Genomic DNA, 24,037 nt, shown 5'->3' on the forward strand with positions numbered 1-24,037 from the left:
GAGGATCTGATCCACTAAGTGAAAGTCCTCAGCACTGGCTCATCCCCCAAAGGGTCCTGGTGTGGCAACACCATTCTCAGCTGTGTGGACTGGACACCACCATTTAGTTACTCACTTAGCATTATCACCGTGGCAACCTCCACCTGTAGGAATTGTGCAGCCCAGGGATGCTTCATTTGACCTTTCAACAGCTGCTGCCATGCTGGATTCTATGTGCCTCACTCAGGGCAATGTTCTTTTGCCTACATTTTCTATTCACATAGGGGCATGTGATACCGGGGGGTGTGGGGGCGGTTCTGTGTGCCTGTCATGTCCCCTTTTAGCAAGAAGTTTGGGAGGAAGCTTCCTGGTCTAAAAGTGCCAGCTTGCTTTGGTTTGTAATGTCCCTATTTGGTGGGGATGTTTTCCTCTTCGTTTCTGGAATCCCCCTAAAGCACACACCATACGATTTACAAGAACATAAATGAGCAGCTGCACTTCTTCAAATGGTGCCTCGCTCCCGTATCTTGAGCCTTACTAAAAGGTAAAACAGCTCCTCCAAGCCTCGTGTGCAGTTGCGTGCGTGTGTGAGCATATTACTTTATTTCACTACTATGACAGCACATGCTCCTGCTAAGCCGTTCAAGGCATTAGAAATACAACTCCTCCCCCCAGTACCCCATGTGTGTGAGCAGCTCAGGCTTTCTGCTTCAGCTCACTCCCATTTGATCACTGGGCTGACAGTCACGACTCTCTGTTCTACACCTCCAGGCTTCACTCTGAGGGAAGAAGGAGCAAGAAAAACACAGAAGCAGACACACAACTGACCCACAGAACCATCAATAACTTACTTCCCTTGCAGCAGAATTACAGTGGGAGGGGAAGGAAGGGAGGAAGAGGAGAAGAAAAAGAAAATCCAGAGAATTCCAGCCAAACTGGGAATGAGAGGAGTGTGTTTGCTCTGCAGGAACAGGGAAGAAAGAACAAATTAAATAAACAAAAGCAGGAGAGGACTGGAGCTCTCTTCTCGATAGCAACAGTATTATTTTAGAGGTAAAATGATTCCTCCAAGCAACACTAGTGAAGTCAGTGTGGATAATGTGGAGAAAGAGAATGAACTGGAGGACACAGATCAACCTCCCTCTCCGGCATCTACTACCAGCCAGGAATCAAAGGTATTGAATCCATTTGGTATATAAAAAAAGCAGATTTTACTCTGTGGTGGAGGTATAAATATAATTTTTTTACGTTGAAATTCTGAACGAGGATTTAAAATAGTGATTTATTATTGTTATGGCTTGTAATAGCCAGACTTCAGAACTCTTGCCATTCATCTGGGTGACCCCTAAAGTTTGAATTGAGGGGGAGAAATGGTTTTGAGTTTTCTTTTTTTGAAGGGGGGGGAATCAATCCCTTTCAATAGACTTTTTAATACTTGGCATGAGAATAGGTTCAAGGTTTTCACTTGTTCATGGCTGGAATGACTGAATGTGTTGCAGGTTCAGGAAACAAGTCATGGGTTATTTCCTGACAGATGCTTCAGTGAACTTGGGCATTCGCTTTTAAATACATCAGTATTTGAAATAGGGCCTGAGTGGTCATTTTGGTGCAAGAATTCCTACCCACTCTCTATAAGAGACGGTTTTCTTCCCCCAGCCTCTTTTTAATTATCTCGCTCAACTTACCTTGCTAAAAAAAACCAAACACAAACAAACAAGAAAACAGCCACTCGTCTCTAATTTCTGTGCTCTGAAATGTTTTGTGGATGTACTTGCGAAAAGTTTCTGGCTCGCCCTGTGTATAATTAGGAAGAGAAAAGTATATGAAACAAAGCAGATTTCCAAATGGTGCTCTTCTGCACCATTTATCTCACAATTCATTTTTTTATTGGTATTGCAGTTGTGCCTGGGAGCCTCAGGCGAGGCCATGTGCTAGCTGCTGTACAAAAACAGCACAAGAAAGATGGTCTCTGACCCTAACTGCTTATGTCCGGATAGATATTTAGAAACCACAGACCTAATGGCAGTTTAGCTCAGGGGTGGGCAAATGTTTTGGCCCAAGGGCCACATCTGGGTATGGAAATTGTATGGCAAGCCATGAATGCTCACAAAATTGGGGGTTGGGGTATTGAAGGAGGTGAGGGCTCCAGCTGGGGATGAAAGGCTCTGGAGTGGAGCCAGAAATGAGGAGTTCAGGGTGTGGGAGGAGGCTCCGGGCTGGGGCAGGGTGTTGGGGTGCAGATGGGGGTGTGACTCTAGCTAGGGGTGTGGGCTCTGGAGTGGTGCTGGGGATGATGGGTTAGGGGTGCAGGAGGGTGTTCCAGGCTGAGACCGAGGAGTTCAGAGGGCAGGAGGGGGATCAGGGCTGGGACAGGGCATTGGGACACAGGAGGGGGCCAGGCTCCAGTTGGTGCTTACCTCAAACAGCTCCTGGAAGCAGTGGCATGTCCCCCCTCTGGCTACTACATGGAGGCGCAGCCAGGCTGCTCCTATTGGCCACAGTTCCCAGCCAATAGGAGCTGTGGAGGCAGAGCTTGGGGCAGGGGCAGCATGTAGAGCCCCCTGGCTGCCCCTATGTGTCAGAGCCAGAAGGAGAACATGCTGCTCGGAGCGACAGCACACACAGAGCAGGGCAAGCCCCCAACCCCACTCCCTGGCGGGAGCTCGAGGACCAGATTAAAAAGTCTGAAGGGCTGGATGCGGCCCAAGGGCTGTAGTTTGCCAACCCCTGGTTTAGCTGATAAGAGGCACGTTTTATCTGGATTTAAGTCAAATGGCTGCTTTAGCCCACAGTATACATATATTCTAGTATATCACAGAATTCCACAATAACACCTAAGCACTGTAGTAACAGTATAGTAAGCCACAGTTCTTTCACAGGTACCGGCTTCCTCTGGGCCCCAGGGATGCTCAACCCCCTGCTACACCCACCCCCTTCCCTCCCTTCCCCTCCTCTCCCCCCCCAAACCCTCACCCCCGCCCCGCCTCTTCCCATCCATGTTCTGTCCCCACTTCACCCCCACCCTGCCTCTTCCCACCCAGTTCCACCTCCTTCCCTGAGAGCTCCCCATCCCCGCTCCTCCCCCTCCTTCCCAGTGCCTCCTGTACGCCACAGAACAGCTGATTGCAGTGGGGGGGAGGTACTGGGGGGGGGAGGAGTTAATCAGTGGGGCCACCAGTGGATGGGAGGTGTCGGGGGGCTGGCTGCTGATGGGTGCTAAACACTCACTATTTTTTTGTGTGGGTGCACCCATAAAGTCAGCACCTATGTTTTAGGCTATGCTGAGAGTGTTCTTTGGTACCACAAGAAAGAGAATTAGAGAATTCTTTAAGTAAAGGCGCACCTTTATATTTAAAAGAAAAAATCCTGTACCATCAATATTCTGCAATATTGCAATAATGACCCAATACTATTGTGAACTGTAGGGCTTTGGGACATCACTGTAGAACACAGAAGCATTTTTAGAGGAGATAAAAAAAGAGAGAGTTATTCACTGAGGGCCCAGCTCCACCAGGACCTACCTGGTAGGTATTGAGCAACCTTGTCTCCCAGAGAAGTCTGTGTGAATTGAAGGTGCTTCACAGGAGACACTCAGCACTCTACTCCATGTACAAATGAGGTGCATGAAGGTGTGTGCTGGGCAATGGCTCCTTGGTGCTGTATGATACTGTCCTCAGGCAGGGCTGAGCAAGAAGTTATAAAGCTTTAGGTTTTGTTCATCTAATCAGACTTTGCTACTTCTGTGTGCATGAAGTGCTTCATGGATAAGTTAGAAATGCTCTCTCAGAATATCAGGGTTGGAAGGGACCTCAGGAGGTTATCTAGTCCAACCCCCTGCTTAAAGCAGAACCAATCCCCAGCTAAAGCCCCAAATTGGGCTCTCAAGGATTGAACTCACAGCTTTAGGTTTAGCAGGCCAATGCTCAAACCACTGAGCTAGCCCTAGTATATTGTTCTGCACAACAAAAATGGACTAATTTTAATCCTAAAATCAGATCAAGAAAAATATTACCTGTAAAATTATTCTTCTCCTGGCTATACATCCATACTACTCCTAGTAATGCCAATGGGAGTTAGGCTTATCTGGCAAGAGGTCATGATACTGCTAAATGACTTATAGTCGAACAATAATCATTAGCTTTGCCAGTCTCACACCACACTTGAACAAGGAAAAGGCCTGGATGTCTGTGAAGCTTTTATCAGTCAATGCTATTATTTGCCTATAAAGACTTCAGCACATGTAATGTATATATTTATGTTTTGAGTATTTATTTTATATGCGATCTGAAAGGACATTGTATTCTCCATTGTGTAGAAAAAGCCACTTTAAAATGAACCAGGAGCTCTTCAGCACTATAAAAACTTCTGAGGAATAAAGACTCATGGGGCCATATTTCAGAAAGCTGGCTTGAAATGTGCATACACAAACTGTTGTATTAAAAAAGATGACAGCCAAGCAATACTGCAGTACCTGACTAGCATGTTTTGAGATGCACAATTTCAGGCTACCAGAAAAGCAGCTGAAATTTGGAGTGATCTAGCAGGCAGGAAGTGAGTGGTTGGTGAAAATCTAACTTTGTTGCCATGCAGATTTGTGCAAGTGTCTTCAAAGATGCTTATCAGGCATTTCTAATTGGACAGTCTCTCATAATTGAATCACATTCCTTATATGGAAGGATATCCCAATTAGTAGTAAAGTGCGGTGCCATGTGCAAATATCAAGTAATCCTCACAAACCCTGCATTGGTTGGGTAAGTAGTGTGAACTCCATTTTACAGATGAGGAAACTGATACACAGGAAGAGTAAGTACAAGATTCTGATATCCTTACTCATACTGACTAGCACCTTTAATGACTGGTTTCAGTGGAACTGCTCACAGAGTAAGGTACAATTCAGCATAGGTAAGTGTATTTGAATCAAACCCTAAATGATATGTTCAAGGACACACAGCTGGAGACGCACTCAAATGAGGTCTGAATTTTGCCCAGGAGAATCAGGTAAATTCAGGAGAATCTAACTCCCAGCACCACACTCAGGCCACCTCTGCACTTTGGGGACTATAGAGGCATAGCTATGGCATCGTATAACCCCATAATGCAGATATAGTCTACACTGACAGAGAGGGTTTTTCTGTTAGTATAAGAACACCACCATCACGAGTAATGGTAGCTAGGTCAACGCAAATATTCTTCCATTGATTTTGCTGCATCTATGCTTGTTGGATCCATTGATTTAACTGCATTTATACCTGTTGGATTTTTCATAGAATATTATTAGAGTTGAAAGGGACCTCAGGAGATCATCTAGTTCAACCCCCTGACAGATTTTTTTATACCCCAGTTCCCTAAATGACCCCCTCAAGGATTAAACTCCTAACCCCAGGTTTAGCAAAGCAATGCTCAAACCACCAAGCTATCCCTCCCACCCCTAAGTGGTGTAGCTATGTCAACCTAAATTTTAAGCGTAAATCAGGCCTTATTCCCCTCAACCATGCTGTCAATGATCCTTTATGCTTTGGGTCATTGCATTTTAATACATGAAACATTGTATAGCCCGTAATATAAACCAATAAACATGTGCATAGAACATATGACTTTGTTAAGGAATTCTCTAATAGGTTTGCTTTACTCTATATAAACACAAGTTTTCAGATTATCTGCCCTTAATTTAATGTATGAGCTACCTGAGGGAACAGTATACTGTAGATATTGTTATTTCAGATGTGTATTCAAAGGGCGATAAATATAACTAGGCCTGCTTGTAACAGAATATAAATTCCTGCTGTGTTCAAAAGTCTGCAGCTTGAATGGTTAGAAATACTGTGATAATAATAGTAATTTATTAGGTATTACAAGCATTTATTTACCACCTAAGTACAACGGAAATGGGTGCTTTAGATATATAATAAGAACCTTATATGGGTTCAGAATTAATAATAATTTGTAATAATTATAAATTATACTATGTACATACGTTTGTAAATTATGGCTCCTGTGTATTTGACCCCGCAGATCTAGTGAGAAGGAAAAGGCCAGTTTTTGTAGGGTCCTCTAGTTCCACACCTAAAAAAAAGGAAGGAATTGACTAATGTATTCTGTACGAGAATTTATTTCTCTGGGATCTTGTCACTTGCAGGGCTGCTGGAACAATTTGTATAGTGGTGATGCTGAGAGTCATTTAACCAAACTGTAGACCCTGCATATGATGGAAACCACTTCAAGATGGGGTGCGGAAGCACCCCCAGCATCTCTCATTCCAGCCCTTATGGTTACTTTTGCCTTTTAGGCCCCTTTGGATAAATCCTATAGAAGGTAATAGAAAATTATAACATTTCAATTTTTGCACCATATTATTGAATTCAATAAAGAATTCTAATCCCTGCTATAATGTTTGATAGGGTGATTAAAAAGCCTGTGAGAAGGAGATAATTCTCCATTAAATGCTATAGATTTTTTTAAAGTTATTATTATAGACACTGATTAGTTCTGTCCTTATTGAATTCAGTGGAACTTTCCTAACTGAATCCTACATCTACAAATGTAGAAAACTGAATTTGGGGAGAGAGAGCTCAGTGGTTTGAGCATTGGCCTGCTAAATAGAGGGTTGTAAGTTCAATCGTTGAGGGGGCCATTTAGGGAACTGGGGTAAAAATCTGTCTGGGGATTAGTCCTGCTTTGAGCAGGGGGTTGGACTAGATGACCTCCTGAGGTCCCTATGAGTCCACATCTTGACTTCTACTAGGATTAATCAAGTTTTCTACACTGTTCAAGTTTCAGTCTTTCATAGGTATGCCCATTTCCATCCACTTTTGTAAAGTAGAGGTCTGTGTACTTTACAAAGAGTTACACACCTTTGAATGTGCTCCGTAGCTGAAATATTTGCATAACAACCCCAAATTGACTTGCACATTGAACTGCTGGCACTGTGGAGATCTAGGTGTTTGGAATATCTGAGAATTGTTGCATTGAGTAGCCAGCACTTTAAATCAATTTGGCATTGGGCTAAAGAGTCAGAGAAGTACAAGTGATTTACACAGGCAAAACTACTGTCTACTGCGTAGCTAGTGACTAGCTCACAGATAAATAAAGACAATTCTCTCCCAGGTTAGTGACAGTAATTAAAGATACACAGCACATTTATGAACTCTCTATGTATCAGCACAACTGACATGTAATGGAAGATACTAAAAATCTACCTTTTTAGTATAATGAATCTTCCAGAGCGGGATCTGATCTTCGTACTGGTTTCTACAGTAGCAATCCAGAACCTACTACCTACCAGACTGTGGGCCACATACAAGTAATAATATGACTAAATAACATTTCTAAACAAAGATGTCAGTAACAAATTCTGAGCTGACTTAAATGGCTTACAACCTTATTGATATTAATAGGATAGCGCATGGTTTTAATCTTGCAGGATTTGGTCTACAGTGTTTAATGGAGATCTGTCCTGCATAAAGAGTTAATACTTTATGAAGCTTCATAGATGAGGGATAGGTTACTGGTCAATGAATATTTTAAAAGGGCAGGTAATATAGCATACAGTTATTGTTCCCCCCTCCACACTACTGAATAAATATCTAATATGCAAACTGCTGCTATGATTGTCTTCAAGGGAATATAAACAACAAAAAGAAAACCTAAGGGAAAAAAAGTCACTTCCTGTTCTTCCCCACAGGTGCTTTACATGCCACTTCATAAAATGGTGAGTACAAATTGTGCGGGAATTAAAGTTGGTAGTGCTAAGGGGAAGAAAATGAGCTAAGGTATTGGGCTAACACATTTATTTGGGAGAGTATTTTAATAAAAGAATACAGAAGACATTTTAATTGAAGGCAAGACAGTGGTGTTCTATTTCTATGAATAACTACATTTTTGGTTTCCCTCTACTGATATACATATATTTTTTTTCGTTTGTCTTTGTCCTTTTCTTTCTTACATCTCACCTATTCACCTGCTGACCAAAGAGTCAGGGACTGCATTATTTTCTCTCTATGTAATTAGGTTTATGGCTCCTTCTGGGGCATCAGAATATCCGAAGTAAAATGGGAAGTCAATCTGTTTGTTCTCCTTTCACCTACCCACCCTGAAATCCAGAGTAAAGAAAAATGCCTACTGTCTCTTGATGCACATCTGACTTAGCACCGGCTAGTAATGACTTGACTGTAGCCTTGTGTGAAAAAAATCTCAACGCCAGCAATAACAACAGATTCGCCAAAAGAGAAGCAATATTTTACTGAAACAAACTGAGCAGTTTTTGCAGGTAGAAAGCTATCATTTTTTTCATGTGAATGCTCATAGAGCAAAATTTGGTTGGTTTGCCCAGATGTACTTCAGATGTCGGACCCCTGAGCCTCAATACTTACACTAGTGTAATAGGAGACCAGGGACCCTTGGTTGGGTAGTCAGCTCTGAAAACCTCCCATCCATATCTGTGATGAATATAAAATGAAGTTCTTGTGATGTTGGCATTGAGCGTTCAGACACTGTAAACAGTTTGCAAATCTGTTTAGAGAAAAAAAGCTACTGTGTCTAAATTCATGTGCAATCATTCCCCCTGTTTAGGCTGCAAAGTTTTCTTACTGTATATAGGTCATTTCACAGTTGATCTGCTTTTTAACCAACTGTAGTGCTGTGCCAGACCTTATCAAATTGAATTCCTATCTTTTAGGCTTTTGTCCTTGATCAGTCACACTGTAGCTGTTTCATTAACGATTGTAATAATGGGGCTGTTTCCCAGCCATGGGAGCTTGACTTCCCAATGGAATTCCTAAGTGAGTCCTGTAGATGAGTGTCAGTGACAGCTCAGTAAGTTTTCTTGATACAGATAAGTTTCTAAATGGCATTTAGAAAAGGAGCATTATTAAAACACCACACACGCACTGCTTTATTAATGAGGATCATTTTAGCAGTCAATTGTTGTGAATGGAAAGCAAAATACAGCTGACCTTCAGTACATGCCAATTAGATTTGGTTCAGATAGAGCAAAATGCTACACAGTGGCACACTTTAGACTTATAAATTCCACATACAGAAAATAATTCTTTTTTTTTCAGCCATCTCTCAGAGTAAGACAAAGAAGTATAGAGCTATGGTTCATTGGACAGAGCAAACTCCAGTAGGTGTACCTATAGCAAATGATGTTGAATAGGGTTTTAGGGCCAGGTTCTCATCTCAGTTACTCTAGTGATATTCCATTCACTTCAATAGAATTACATGGTCTAGCTGAGAGAGAATCTGGTCTTTACTGTGAGAGATTCGGAAATCTAAATTTCATCCCGTTTGTATTATCCCAGTTTTCAAGGATCATCCATTTCTAGAGTAATAGAAATGGGATGAAATTTAATAGCGCAAAGGACAAGATCATGCACTTAAGGACTAAAAATGAATTTTCCTATAAGCTGGGGACTTACCGCTTGGAAACAACAGACGTGGGAAAAGACCTGGGTGTATTGGTTGATCACAGGATGACTATGAGCTGCCAGTGTGATGCAGCCAGGGAAAAGGTTAATGCAATCCTAGGATGCATTAGGTGAGATATTTTCAATAAAGATAAGGACATATTATTACCTTTGTATAAGGTGCTGGTGAGATCTCAGCTGGAACATTGCATGCAATTCTGGTCTCCCTGGTCTTTTAGGCACTTACCTGGAATATGAGAGATCAAGACTGAAGTCCTGACTCTGCCTGATTCAGAGCAGGGACTTGAACCTTGAGTGCAGGGGACTGGACTAGATGACCTCTCAAGGTCCCTTCCAGTTCTATGATTCTGTGATTCTAACATCCTAACTGAATGCCTTAACCAGCCAGCTATAAAGTCGATCTCTTGAACTTGGCATTTTTGTGAAAGGTTCTGGCTTCATTTCATATCAAGATGAAAACAAAGTTTGAAATCCCAGAATTTTTCACAAAACAGAATTGTTGTTTTCTGGCCAGCCCTAGTGGAAAGTGATGCATTGATGACAAAAACAGAAAGAAATATGACTCTATCCAAGGTGCTTGATGAATCCTACAAAAGTTTAATGAAATACGGGCATAGGTGACACTTTGGCAGGTACCCAGCAGTTAAGTCTATTTTCAGTAGTTGGTCCTAATGACAAATATACTTATTTCTCATAGGTGTTGCACAGGTCTAGATGGACAGTAATTCACTTCATCTCTGCCTTCTAGTCTTCTTCTCTCTCCTCTCTTTTCCTCAGCTCACCCAAGTGCTTTCATCACAGAAGCCAGAGCCAGACCTCAGATTTTCTGTACATACAAAAAATCCAGGGTCAAGCCTAGTCAAGTTAAAAGTTGCCTATAATGAAAATGGATGATAATCCTTTAGCGTGGGAGGGAGCTGATTTATAAGTGCTGCTAGAACTTTGGAGCTCAAGTCATAAGTATTGCCGCTGTAAAGCAAACTCCAGAGGCTTGACCCTCCATTTCCTTTATAAATGAGTCATGATTGCTTTCTTTTCAAGAAGTACATTGCTGCACCTCCTCTACGGCCTGCTGTGTGCTCCCTTGTATTTGCCCTGAAATGTTAAGCATTGTCCACCATGTTTGGATGTAAATTTGTTTCTCTCTTGGTATAACTTCATGTTTTCTTTTTTGTATTATACCTTATTTTCACCAGGAAAATGGAACTTGGGCAGTCAGGTCATAGAAAATGTTAGGTATGCTAACAAAATGGATCTCTTTCCTCCTCATGTGGGGTGTCTTCCTGGCATTCGGGCCTTGGTAGGCAGTAAGTAATGGGAGTGAAGGGAATGTTTCCTCCCTTTGAGTTTAAATGCACTGCCCACCCAGGGACTCACAGCCCCTGCCTGTTCAAGCACAGGAATCAAAAAACCAGAAATCAAACCCAAGTCTCCCCAAGGTAGTGCAGAGTGCTACAAGTACAGGCCAGGAATCCCTGCACATTATGTGGAATTAATTTATTTAAGTGACCATTGTGATTGTGAAAGCTTTCCAAATTTGCAACCCTCAGAACCAAAGTTATTTGTATGTTAACAGAATAGATACAGTGTGGACAGTGGGCATACAAGCTTTCTGACGTGCTCCTAAGCTGGCCAGGAGGGACCTCATCCAATGGGGAGCTGGCTAGTGTAGTTGTTGGCTGGGATTTTCTTTCAGACTTATTGTGTCAGCAAATCCACTAGCGTGTAGACAATAATTATTATTTTTGCAGTGATTCCCACCTGGTCTAAGTGACACATGGCACAGACCTCTGACAAATTATTATTTAGAGATCAGCAAAGGGGGAACTGATGGTAACAGCTCCACCAGAGCTGCTCTAATATAGACAAATGAAGGCCTTTCCACAAAAGACTTGGGAACCGATGGCAAGTTTTTAAAAATGGAACAGTCCCATCCTTCTCAGACCTGCACTATGCAGAGAATGCAGTTTTGGGGACTCAGTCCACAGGAGTTAGCTAGTCCCACAATCCATACAAGACTGTAGAAATTCAGACCTCTTGCAAAAAGAAGGTACTCAAATTAAGCTAACTCTTTCTGGGAATGTAAGCAATTTATAACGAATATACTCCACCAAAAGCAATAACCATGGGGGCACACAGTTTATTTGCCACCACCAACTGCTAAGCCCCTGAAAAGATCCCCTTCCCCCAAGGTATCATACCTCATGCTCAATAAAACTGGTAGCCTCCCCAGTATATGAAAAGCAAGACTACCGTTAGGAAATAATTGATACAACACAAAGTAATAAACATTTCACTTGTTGACCAGTATTATAGCCATCATTTGACTCCCAAGAGCAGTTGGCACAGATCTATTTATGGATCTATGCCACTTTATGTCAGCAGAGAATTTGGCTCCATGACCATATTGTGTTAAGCTCAGAAAAGTGCCATCTCAGGTTCATAACCAACCTGAGACTCTGGCACAAGCCCTGCTACAAACCTGGATTCAGTCTAGGGAGAATTTGGACATCATTCCATATCAACCTTTCGTTTCCTCTCCTTCTCCCTTATACCATTCTGTTGCCTTCGGGGTGGAAGTGCTAGTTGCCTTTATCCTTACCTCAGGTCTCTTCAGAGGACAGCAGTTCCTGTGCTCCTCCCTGGTCTACGTGATCAGTCTGATTTTTCAAGTCCTGAGCACACGGCATTGTACTGTCAATGCCTGTGCTGAAGTCACTGGGAGCTACTGGGGGCCAAGCACTCTTGAAGATCAAGCCACTTGTTACAGTGCGTAGTTGCGAACACAAGAACCTGACTTTGGAAGTCCAGTTTTGACTATCTTGCTGTCAACATTGTTATTTGTTAAATCACTCCACTACAGCTAGGTACCATACAATAGCTTATTATTTGTTATGTAGAGAAAGGACCAGGCATAGATAGCACAAAGCCTAAAAGAAGAGGGTGCAAAAATCTTGGGAGCCCTTAATATGTGTTTTTTAAAAGCTGACTAGATTCACGAAGGATTCCAGAGGATTGGACAATGGTACAGTGTAGTTTGAAAGACAGCTAGCAGGGAGTTCATGCTTAATTCCTCAGCTGGAGGTCTTTGAAGCTGTTTCTGCCATGATAGATAAATTAAATTTAAGGGCTGTTGTTAATTTAAATATTCCAAAAAGATTTCAGCAGAGATGGCGATTAATGGTTAAGGGGAAAGGGTCATGGAATAGGAGGAGGGTTGAGTAAGGTGCTTCATAGCAAACTGGCAGAGGAGCAGAATCCTCACTCACATCAAGTTTGAACTCTTTCAGCACCTTGAGGGTCAGGACATAGCTCTGCCCAGAACTCGTCTCTCTCTCATTTCTTCCTCTGGCTGCCTAGGTTCCTTCTATGCAACCCTCAAGAACAGGTCCCATCAGACCATTTAATACAGCCCTCAGCTCCTGCCAGGAAATGAGGTCAGATTTTTGCCCCACTCTGGCGCTCCAACCAGGGAGTGAGGTTGGAGGCTTGCCCTGCTCCACGTGGCTCCCAGGAAGCAGCTGGCATGACCTCCCTCCGGCTCCTACGTAGTATGTGGAGGTGCAGCTAGGCAGTTCTGTGAGCTGCCCCCATCCATAGGCGCCATCCCTGCAGGTAAGCACCCTGATCCCTCCCATGCCCCAATCTCCTGCCACAGCCCTGATACCCCCCCTGAAAACCTCTCCACCCCAGCCCAGAGCCCCCTCTTGTGCCCCAAACGCCTCATCTCCAGCCTCGCCCTAGACCCTCACCCCATCTGTGCCCCAACAGCCTGCCCCATCCCTGATCCCCCTCTTGCCCATTGGTCCCAGCCTGGAGCCCCCTCCTGCACCCCAAACACTTCATCCTCAGCCCCACCCCAACCCAGAGCCCCTTTCTGCACCCAAAACTCCTCATTTCTGGCCCCACCCCATAGCCTGTACCTCAAGCCGGAGCCCTCACTCCATCCCACACCCCCACCCCCAATTTCGTGATCATCCGTAGCTCACCATACGTTTCCATACCCCAACGTGGCCCTCAGGCCAAAAGATTTTCCCACCCCTGCTCTAGAATATCCTGGGTAAAATCCTCTCTGCATTGAAGTCAATGAGTGTTTTGCTATTGATTTAATTTCTCACTCATTTATGTACCTCTGACCATGACAGTCTGAGTGCTTGGTATTCCCTCCTTGTTGTCGGGCCCAGCGAAGTGCTCAAGCTTGTGTGTAACTTTAAGGATTTGAGTAGTTCTCTTGCCTTCAGTGGGATTACCTCATGCTTAAAGTCATGCATGTCCTTAACTGCTTTGCTGGGTCAGGTCTCTGGTGCACTGGTTGAGCATCCTATCCTATTCTTACATGTGACTCACTAAGAAACTCAGAATCTCCTCACTCTGTGAAGTAAAACTCCACATTTTTAACCCTTCAGAGCTGTGTGATAATGGACATGGAAACTGTGAAATGTTTACAGAAAAGCTATCACTAGTCTAACACTTGAGCTATGTCTTCACTGGAGAAAAATGTGTGTTTTCTGAGAGATGGCAGCCTGCCCGGGGACTGGGGAGCCCAGTGCTTCTAGACTCCCATGCCAGCTGACTCCCCAGGCTCTCTGACACCAAATGGTAAGCTAGCTGGTCAAAGCACCACAGAGCCTGGAGAGGCAGTAGGCCCAAAAGTCTGGCAGCCTTGGGGTCCTTGGCCCCAGGGCAGTCAGTGTGGTGGGACCCTCTCAGCTCCTCAAACCTGGGAAGCCCTGGCACCTGCTGGCTGAAATTGACATGAATTTTGTCAGTTTCACACCTGCTATTCCCTGGTGGGCAGTGCGAAACTGACAATCCTGTTAATTTCAGTCAGCATCTACTGGGTCCAGAGAGCAGATTTTCTCTCAGAAACATCAGAATTTCCCAAATGAAAAATGTACAGACCTTTCAGTTCAAAGGAAATTTTCTAAAGAATGCTTTTGTTCCAAATCAGAATGAAAACAAATCTTGAAATATCACAGCTTCCCATGAACCAGTTTTGGACAGCTCTATTTAGAATAAACACCAAAGAGATGAATTAGTGGCCAGAGGGCAAGTGAGGCAGTCAAGGGTATATGATAAAGTGCAGTGAGGGGATATTATCAGATATTTCTGTATATATTTACACTGTAAGCTCCTTGGCACAGTGACTATGCCTTCTTACATATCTATAAAGTGTCAGGATTTATATTATTATAATAATTCTCTGCCAAGTTAGATTGAAAGCCCCTGTGGGTGGAACATTGGCTATGTTTGTAGAGCATTGTGCATTACTGATGGCCTAATACATATGAACCAAAATACAGGTTTAGATGAAAACTTTCTGCAGTGGAAATAGGTTGATGTGGGGAACCCTAAGATTTGTTTTCAGCACTTCTACTCCAAACTTCTGAACCATTTTGAAGCAGGAATTGAAAAACAGATTTCTCCAAGTGGCAGACACTACTAAAATTGGAGACCAGGGAGATAGTGAGGAATATGCAATCAGATTGGAAAGGTTTTGAATTGTTTAGGTGACCCTGAATTTGTCAATTATTTGCTAACTGGTCTAGGAACAAGAAACTAAGCTAGAGAGCATGTGCTAAATAGAACAATCATCTAGCTCACTGAACCAGATATAGGAGCTTTTGTGGAAAAGTCATTCAAACCATCAGCATAAGGCTCAGTTGCAGTAAAGAGTCAAACTGGATGCAGGGTTGTATTAGCCATGCAGTAGATATAAAACTAAGAAGGTGATACATTTGCTATATAAAGAAGCACTAGACTTCCTTCTCCCCCCCACCACCCCAAAACTCTTTGCCCAGCATTGGCCATGGTACGTCAGGAAAGATATTACTCTCAAGAGGGTAGGGCATAAAGCAGCAAATATGACATCAAGTTGGAAGAATTTGAGTTATGAAGGAAGGATAAAGGAGCAAACAAAGCTGATACATGGAGATCACCTAAAAGACATTTAAAATTATGAAAAGGATAACAAAAATGGAGAGAGAGATTTTCACATTGATAAGAGCTTAAAACAAAGTGCTGGAGACAAGCTGCAGTATTTGGATGTGCGATTTCAGTTTTACGGGAAAGAACAGTTGTAGACTGGGGAATAGAGATTTGTATACTGAGGTCTGGTGGATAATTCACCCATAAAATGCAGATCCAGGCTCAATTTCCAAACTTCTGCATAAAATTAGGGTTTCCAAGATTTTGGTTCAAGTCCATCTCTAGCATAGTTTAACACACAGCAAGTAAATAGGAAACCTAGATAGAACTAATACACATAAAAACAAATGACTGTGAGAAGCAAAGTAAGCAGCAAGTACAGACAAATGCAAGATACACCTATATTTGGTGCTGAAGAAGCAGAGGATTTACCGAGATGGTGAAAAATCAAGAAGCTGGAATTAAGATCATCCAGATAAGGGAAAGTACATTGAGCCAGCTGGTCTTTTCCTGGTGCAAAAATCTTATTTTTATGAACAATGAAAGATACTAAAAGTATTTTTTTTTTACTCTAGGGTTTAGTTCTGTTTATTTTTTTCTTAAAGTCCTTACTCAGGCATAATTCCCAGCTGAAGTTAGTGGGAGTAAGCCATGAGCAAAGGTCTCAGGATTTGGCCTAGTGACAGTGTTGTTGCAGAACTGAGCAGTTATGTTTTTATTGGAAGCAATTTTGACAGGCAAGTTCTTAACCCCTTAAAGAGTGGAAACACTGATAGCATATTAACTGTAACAACTCCCAGGGATTTCTGGACCTTCCTTTTTATGTTCTAAGACAATACAGATGAGATTATATATGGGATCTGGTGCTGATGTTATGTATATCAGCCTCTATGCTAAATATATTTTCATACTTGATTCAACAGGCTGACATCTGAATATTATAAAATGGCTAAGATTAAAAAAAAAAACTCATGAGCAAAATAAAATCCACTGGAAGTTTTCAGATGTAGCTGGGCCAAAGCTCTTTAGCTGAAGGGTGCCATGAAGCATAGGTGTATATGGGGCTTATGTTTAATTACTTATTTTTAACTTATAATGGGCAAAGTACCCCTGAAGTAGAAAGTAATGTCACACATATCATCAGTACACAGATATTGTGTAGGGTCAAAGGCTTGGCACCTTACACTGGTAGAATCTTGACTCCAGTAGGATACTTAGGAGAGTAAGGTGAGCAAAATGTAGCCCCTGACTTGTTTTTTGTCTGTTTGTTGTAGTTTTGTTTTTTTTTTAAATTCTCAATGGCCAGACCTTTAGCTAGTGTAAATCAACATAGTGCTGTTGACTTCAGTAGATCTATATGGATTTACAACAGCCTGGGATCTGGTCCTTTATTCTCAAAAAGAAAAGAAAAAAACCCACCTTGTACCAGTACCTATACAGTAATACTTATTAACTCTTAAATAACTGTCAAGGTTTCTACTACTAGGAAATCACTGTACCATTTAGAAAAGAGAAATCCAAGTGGGGCGGTGAAATAATGAATTCCCAGACGAGACCTTAAAGATAACAGTTCAGCTTCAGGGCATATTGAGACACAAAAGACATATTAATCATGTGCACCATCGTAATGAGGACCAACAATGGCAAAGACTGGCTGCTTAGCAACCAGATGACTAAGGTGAAACCCAAAGTACAAAACCAGAAGGTGTAAACAAATATATGTATTTTAAACAAAGTTGCAGGAATGTTTGGAAAAAATGAGAAAGTTACTATCAACCTTCTGTTACTTAATGTGTCAGCTTTCATATTTGATTTCTGGGCAAAAAGAAGAGTCAGCTGACCCACAGTGACAACAAAATGAGTCATAAAGGGTTTTTTTAGTTTGTTCCGGTATAGAGCATCTTTTACAAGCTAAATTGCAGAAGATGTGCTGCAACTGTTGCCACGTGTGTTAAACAAGACATTCAACAGCCTACAAAATTCACAGTCTCCCTCCCTGTTCTTGAGGCCAGCAGCTCTTTTCATTAGGTGATACATGAAAAGAGGCAGATGAGGGTGATGCATTCACGAGCCCTGTTGTAAAACAAACAGCACGCTTTTGTCATGGAGGTTGTGTTTAGTTTAAACTGTAATGTGTTGTGACTTAAACACATGTTTACAAAGGAAGAAGAATTGACAGTCACTGGGCATGAGCTCAGCAGATGTTATTTATTTTCAGACTTTTAATGTAATTTTCATGATTTGGATGGCTAGCTATAGAATCAAATAGATGAATTCTTTTCTGACCAACGATCTGATGAGAGATTACAGTATGTTGAAATGTTGCACACCAGGGCTTTAGCAGGACTATTGAAAGAAGGGCTTGTTTACACTTACACAGGTGCACTGGGGCAGCTGCTCTACTGCAGTACTTAGGGAAGACACTTGCCATTGGAGATATTTGTTGCTAGCACCGCAGATTGGCTCTATACCATTGTAGGCAGTCTCATCATAGCATTCCCTCTATAAACGTATCAAGCTCAGTCTTGAAGCCAGTTAGGTTTTTTGACCCCACTGCTCCCCTTGGAAGGCAGTTCCAGAATTTCACTCCTCTGATGGTTAGAAACCTTCATCTAATTTCAAGCCTAAACTTGTTGATGGCCAGTTTATATCCGTGTAATTGTAGTTTGGGTATCTCATGCTTCCATTCTACTATGGAACGGTCTCTCCAGATAGATTTCATCTCCTGAGATGCACCACGGCCCTGTGACTGTTATGATGCATTGCCACCTCTCACCAAGAGGGGAGATCATGTAGTGCGTCGTGGGAGGTGTCCAACCAGGGAGTTCAGCCTATATGAGAGAATGAGAACAGAAGGCACCTGAGCAACAGCTTCCAGGAGGCACTTTAGTGGCATTTCAAAATATTTTAAATTCTGTTTTTCACAGAAAACTCAAAATTTTCCATGGAAAAAAAGTCCTATTTTTCTGAATGGCTCTAATCACAAGGTTGTTCAGTTGCCTATGTGCATGTTGATTATTCTCTTACAAGCTCTCCCTGGGTACGTGTCCACATCACATTAACCACCACCACAGTTAGCATCCTTGTTTTCAACCTCAACAAAGGCCAAGGATTGAATGGGCATGAAGAATGAACTATCCTTTCACCCTAAAGACAAGGTTTGAGGCACACTGGTACAGGAGTGTGGAGACGCTTGTACTGTCAATTTCTGTGCTGAATTTGTTCCCAGAATAGACAAAAGATTTAATTCCCCAGGACTATCAAGCTGACATCTTTCACTGGCACTAAATTCTCATGCACACACCCCCTTTCCCCCTTTCTTTTGCATTTTCACATACATCAGCACTTCTTTGTTCTTTTTAAGATCAGAAACTGCAGTGCCCCAATGCTTCTAGCCCAAATGGAGCAGGAAGTACTAGGGAACATGAGATTTCCAGCCTAGTTATGCTGAGCTATCAAGAGGTTCATATGGTACCATCAAGGTTTGGTTGAGTGGACAGTTTGGATACCTAACAAGAGATTTGGTCTGGATGCTTCGGTTTGGCTATTTTGATCAGATATGCATATCAAACCTGGAATGGGGCTAAGCATTGTAGCTCTCATTGACTTTAGTGGGAGTGTTGAGTGTTCAACATCTATTAGGATTCGACCCTCTGAGTTCCTTAAGCTTTTCCCTTATGGCTATATGTATTACAGTAATATCCAGATCAGGCCTCTGTTGTGTTGGGCACTGTGCAAAGACTAAATAAAAGGTAAGCCCTGCCCCAAAGAGTTTACACAATTCAAAAGCTGTGTCGAACACGAAGTCAGGAGAGAGCAGGAAGCTAACGGTGACTGTAACATGAACACAGAGCTTCATGTAATAGCAAAGGGTACAATTTGGAGGCTTTGTAGTCACCTGTTCTTTGTTAAATTAGATAACTGAACAAGAGATGTAAATGAATTGCTAACAGGCCACCTGCCTGGCCATTATCATTAGGCATGGTGTATAAGATTTTGCCTTTGACTAGTTCAATACAGTATCCAGGCAGGCAGTTTGATGACTTTCTTAAACAAAAATAAATGTATTAGTTATAATGTTGTCTATCTAATCTGATGGGAAACCACACAAATATAATCCATAATGGATTCTATAGGGATGGTCACTCCCTTTGACTGTGATGGATACGGATGTGTTTTCCCAAGAAGGCTGGATAGGTAACCCTTGAAAAAAGGCATTGGGCGAGGTCTCAGCTGCTGTAAATTGGCATCAGTTGAAGTCAGTTGAGCTACACCACTTTACATCAGTCGAGAATCTGGCCTATTTATATCTATGGTGCGTACATGTTGAAAATAAATCTGTTTTGCTCACAGGTTTAACGTGGAGTTTTTGCGCACACAAAAATAACTAACTTGAATTTTTTAAATATATTTTCATCTGGCCAATGGTCTAGATTGTGTCCCATTAAACTGTCAGAAATCTGTAATATTACTGAAAAGAGATGTAGGCTTTGAGATAGTTTTAATCATGAATTTGCCTATTAAAATCTTGATGCAATGCCTTTTTAAATCAGAGCCAGAAAAATAATGTATCCAGGCTTAAGAAATCAGTTGTCTTTGTGGTTTTTTTCAATTTGAACAAGATAAGCATGTTTGATGCTTACATCCTATAAGCACTTCACTGACATCATGGACCAGATCCTCACTCGCTGTAGATCAGCATACCTCTGTTGAAACAAATTCACCTAGGCTAATCAGCACCAGCTGGGAATCTGGCCCTATATGTAACATGCAGTTCTTGAACAAGTCTTGCTAACATCAAAATACACTAATGTATCCCAGAAGATGATAATGTGAATTGAATGCTTCTTGGCCCAGAAAACAAAGTATACTTGGTAGAAGATCATCTGTTTGTTTGTCAACCATTTGTTCTTCCTCTTATTTGACGTGCTTTTGGTCATAGTCCTCATGGTAACAGATAATGCACCTGACATGTTGTTTGGTGAGTCTGGAGAATGCTGCCTGAGCCTCCTGCACTGAAGTCCTCCCCTTGCTGCAAAGCAAGAGTCTAATGCTTTTGAATATGACTCTGAAAAGCTGGAGGAAAAAATTGGCTCTGTCAGGAAGGGCAGGGTGGGTATTTACCTGGTGATTTGTCCGTGCTGCATTTTTATTCTCTGCATTGTCAGTGAACAGAGTTAAGCAAAACTGGTGCATTTTTGTAAAATTTGCAGACGAAAAAATAAGTGTGGGCGATTCAGTCCAATTTCCTCAATATCCCTCATTATTTGTAATTCACACCATGCTATCAGTAGCACTTCACTAAAGAAAGGGAAAAGGAAAGGAAGCGTGCTTTCTTTTTCTTGTTGGTTTATTTTTGGCAGTGTAATGGGAGAGGAGATGACTAGAGCTAAGGCCTAAACCATTTAGCCTTGGAGATTCATGCAGTGAATTCACTCCACGCCCTCTTGTAGTGGGAACATAGTGTCACAAGCCCTTTACTGGCCTCCCTGCGTGGGGTGGTGCAAAGCCAGCCTCCAAAACTGACAGTGGGGGCAGTTGGGTAGAGGATGGAGCTAGGCAAGCTGGGAAATGTGCTGGGCTGCCCTGTCTCTTGGGTAACCTCCACAAATGCTGCTCCAGATTGCAAAGCAGAACTTCCAGGAGAGGGCAGCGTTGGTACCTTTACCTGTCCTTGTGACCCAGGGACCTCTTGGTGATAACTGGCAGAGGGCACAGGGGTACATAAAGGTTACAGGGATCCCCCTACTAGTATCTACATACTTGTTCACCACAGGGTGTCAGGCAAGGTCTGTGATGAAAGCCTGTGTCACATAGGTGGTCATACTCATTGTGAAATGTATGTACAGATAATATGTAAGGAGTTGGGTACATACTGAAAATGTTGTATTTAAGGGGTGCGACTTAGGGTTGGTCATCAGAAAAGGTGAGAAACAGGGTTGGTCATCAGAAAAGGTGAGAAACAGGTTAGGCTCAGGCAAGAGATCGTGGTCTACCTGTACACATGTCAGTTCAGCACTGTTTGGTTCACAGTGGGAGTCTATTTAGAGTCTGAGCAAAATGCTAGTGAAGCGATTGCAAAGTCTCCAGGGAGGCCACTAGACAGGAAAGTGCAAGCAGCAGGGGTTAGCTTGTGTACAAGTGCAGGCCAGGGATTTTTGGAATATACCTGTAGGGACAGAGAAAAACTCTGGGTCTTTCCCCAGAGGAGGCAAGAGGACAACGTGCTTGATTCATGAACAGAAGATCCCAGTCAAGCCTGGCTGTAATATGCTGGCAGGATTTTGGGTGAGCTTTTTGCTCTTATGACATGGCAGTGTCTTATTCATTAAGTTTAGGCTTCAGTATGTCTGTTATGTTTTTTTTTAATGTAACCTGTTGTTTCCAGTACTTCTGTTTGCTGTCATATGAATCTCTGTTCTTTGTTAAATAAATGTAGACTTGGTTTCCCTATAAACAAATCTAAGTGCTGTGTGTTAAGCAGAGCTGTGTTCTGTGGTGAACTGATAAGCTGCATTGAATGGTTCCTTTGGGAATTCTGTGAATGGCCGGTGGAACAGAAGCTGGGCACTCTAGGGTGACACTTGTAGGATTCAGAGGTTGGTGTAACCTGTAAAGAGAGAGCGGGGCCTGCAAGGCAGGGCTTCTGTTGCCAGAGGTTTGTGACTAGTAACTGACCTGCAGCAGACACAGACAAGGGTTCCTCACACTAAGGGTAGGCGGTAGCCATGTGCCTCACAACCCGTGGGCACTCCCCAGGAAGCATTACAGTCCTCTCCCAGGGAGAACCCTCCCTTTGGCCCCTGAGAGAGGAGTGCAATCTGCTGCCATTGCTGGTGGAGAGCAAGAGCCAAGGAGCAATCTGACTGGGAATAAAGTATACTCCACGGGAGGGGAGGGTGAATGAAATGTAAAGCAGGACCTTGACGGTGAGCCCAAGAAGCTTAAAACTGATGTGCTGGAGGCAGAGAAGCCAGCCAAGGGATTCAGAGTGGGGCTACACCATCAGTTAATTAAGCATGGGATATTTTTAAAGTGGACTGAACAGGCTGATGTGGGTGGTGCTAGAGAGGTGGAGAAGAAGGTGGTGGTAACAACAAGTGAGACAGGACAAAATTATTTCTTAGTTGCATGAAACCAGAATTAAAAAGGAACCAAAATCTGTGGGCTCCTCTCACTTTCCATGTGTATCTTAAACCAAGGAAGTAACAAACAATTGGCTGCTTCCATTTCTAAGACAAAATTCAGCCCTGGTACAGCCAGGCACAACTCATATTGAAACCAGTGGGAATTGTACCTTTTCCTACTATGGCACAATTTCACCCGCGGGGGTTTTGCTACCACTTATTTCTCTGTTGTTTGAGAGGAGCCAACTTTAGAGACCCAGAGTTAGAGCAGAGTATGATGCATGTCCAAGCGGACCCATATGCTTACAATGATGCCACTATTTCTAATAGATCACAGTAAATCCAGAGAGACATCAGGACACTCACAGTAAATCCATAGGGAATAAGGAACAGAAGAAACAATGTGAGAATATTATTTCTGTGGAGCTACCAGAATCTTTGGGGTGAGAAAACTCAGTGAGACAGTAGGGGAGGAAGAGATTGTGGTATAAGATACCCAGGAAAAGGTTAATCAGCTCTTAGAAGTTGCTATTGCAGTTATCGGAGTCCTGCCCTCAGGGTACAGTGTGTGCAGTCAGAGTTTGTTTAGATGATATAATGCTTTTAACTAGGGATTTGCAAACTTTTGTGCCTATTTTCAAAGGCACAGAAACATCCTAGGTTTCAAATCAGACAGTGAACTCAAGCCTTCTAGGGTTCATATGTATGATTTTATTGTAAGTCTTGCAATATTTGGTTGAGGAAGGGGGTGTCTTAAAACCCCAGTTTCTGAATGCATGAGTATCTCAGCTTACTTTTAGAAACTTAAGTTTCTAGCTTTTATACTAAGTAAACCTGAAGCCAACAAACAAAAAAGTAGCCCACATTTATTAGCTTAAAAATCATGATATGTCTTTAAGTAATCTAATGGGGGGTGGGGAGGTTCAGGCCTTGACTCATTATTTACAAATTGTTGGGGTTGGCAATACTAGAAGTTTGGGTTGCTGCCGTCTTCAGCAGAAGCAACACTAGGGTGACCAGATGTTCCGATTTTATAGGGACAGTCCCAATTTTGGGGTCTTTTTCTTGTATAGGTTCCTATTACCCCCTACTCTCATCCTCATTTTTCATACTTGCTCTCTGGTCACTCTAAGCAACACTGAGCTAGGATCAAGATTTAGGTCTAAACTTTGTAGCTCAAATTTCTTTCCATGTGTGACTTAAACCAGAGAAGTAACAAACAGCTGGCCACTTGCATTTCTAAGACAAAATTCGTAGGTGATCAGATATGGGGATTTGTTATGGGCTTGTCTCTAGAGAGAGATTAAAAATCTTGAAACTGTACGTTTTTGCTCTGATGGGAGAAAACGTACAGAGCTTGATTCTGATCTCACTTACACCAGCTAAACGTATTAGCTTTGGTAAGTCAGTAGCCTCACAGCAGCATTAAATTGGTATAAAAGAGATAAAAAGCAGGCAAACCGTGTATGTAAATGTTTCATGACATATCTTTTAAGATCTCTTTCAGTGTTTGACAAAATGAATTAGCTTAAACAATTGCAAAGATATGGAAAACAGAAATCTTTGTTTAAAGAATCA

At 42.3% G+C, this 24,037-nt stretch overlaps 1 protein-coding gene across 1 annotated transcript in view; it reads left to right on the forward strand.

Annotated features, from left to right (window-relative positions):
• Positions 1 to 720: 720 nt before the first annotated feature.
• The window catches only part of STAC (SH3 and cysteine rich domain), a 103,300-nt gene continuing 79,983 nt past the window's right edge, over positions 721 to 24,037 (forward strand). Inside the window, exon 1 of the mRNA XM_050938036.1 lies at positions 721 to 1,154. Coding sequence (XP_050793993.1) covers positions 1,038 to 1,154 — 117 coding nt within the window. The 5' untranslated portion in view covers positions 721 to 1,037. The remainder of the gene's footprint in view (positions 1,155 to 24,037) is intronic.

This window comes from Gopherus flavomarginatus, chromosome 2 (assembly GCF_025201925.1).
Source record: "Gopherus flavomarginatus isolate rGopFla2 chromosome 2, rGopFla2.mat.asm, whole genome shotgun sequence".
NCBI lineage: Eukaryota > Metazoa > Chordata > Testudines > Testudinidae > Gopherus > Gopherus flavomarginatus.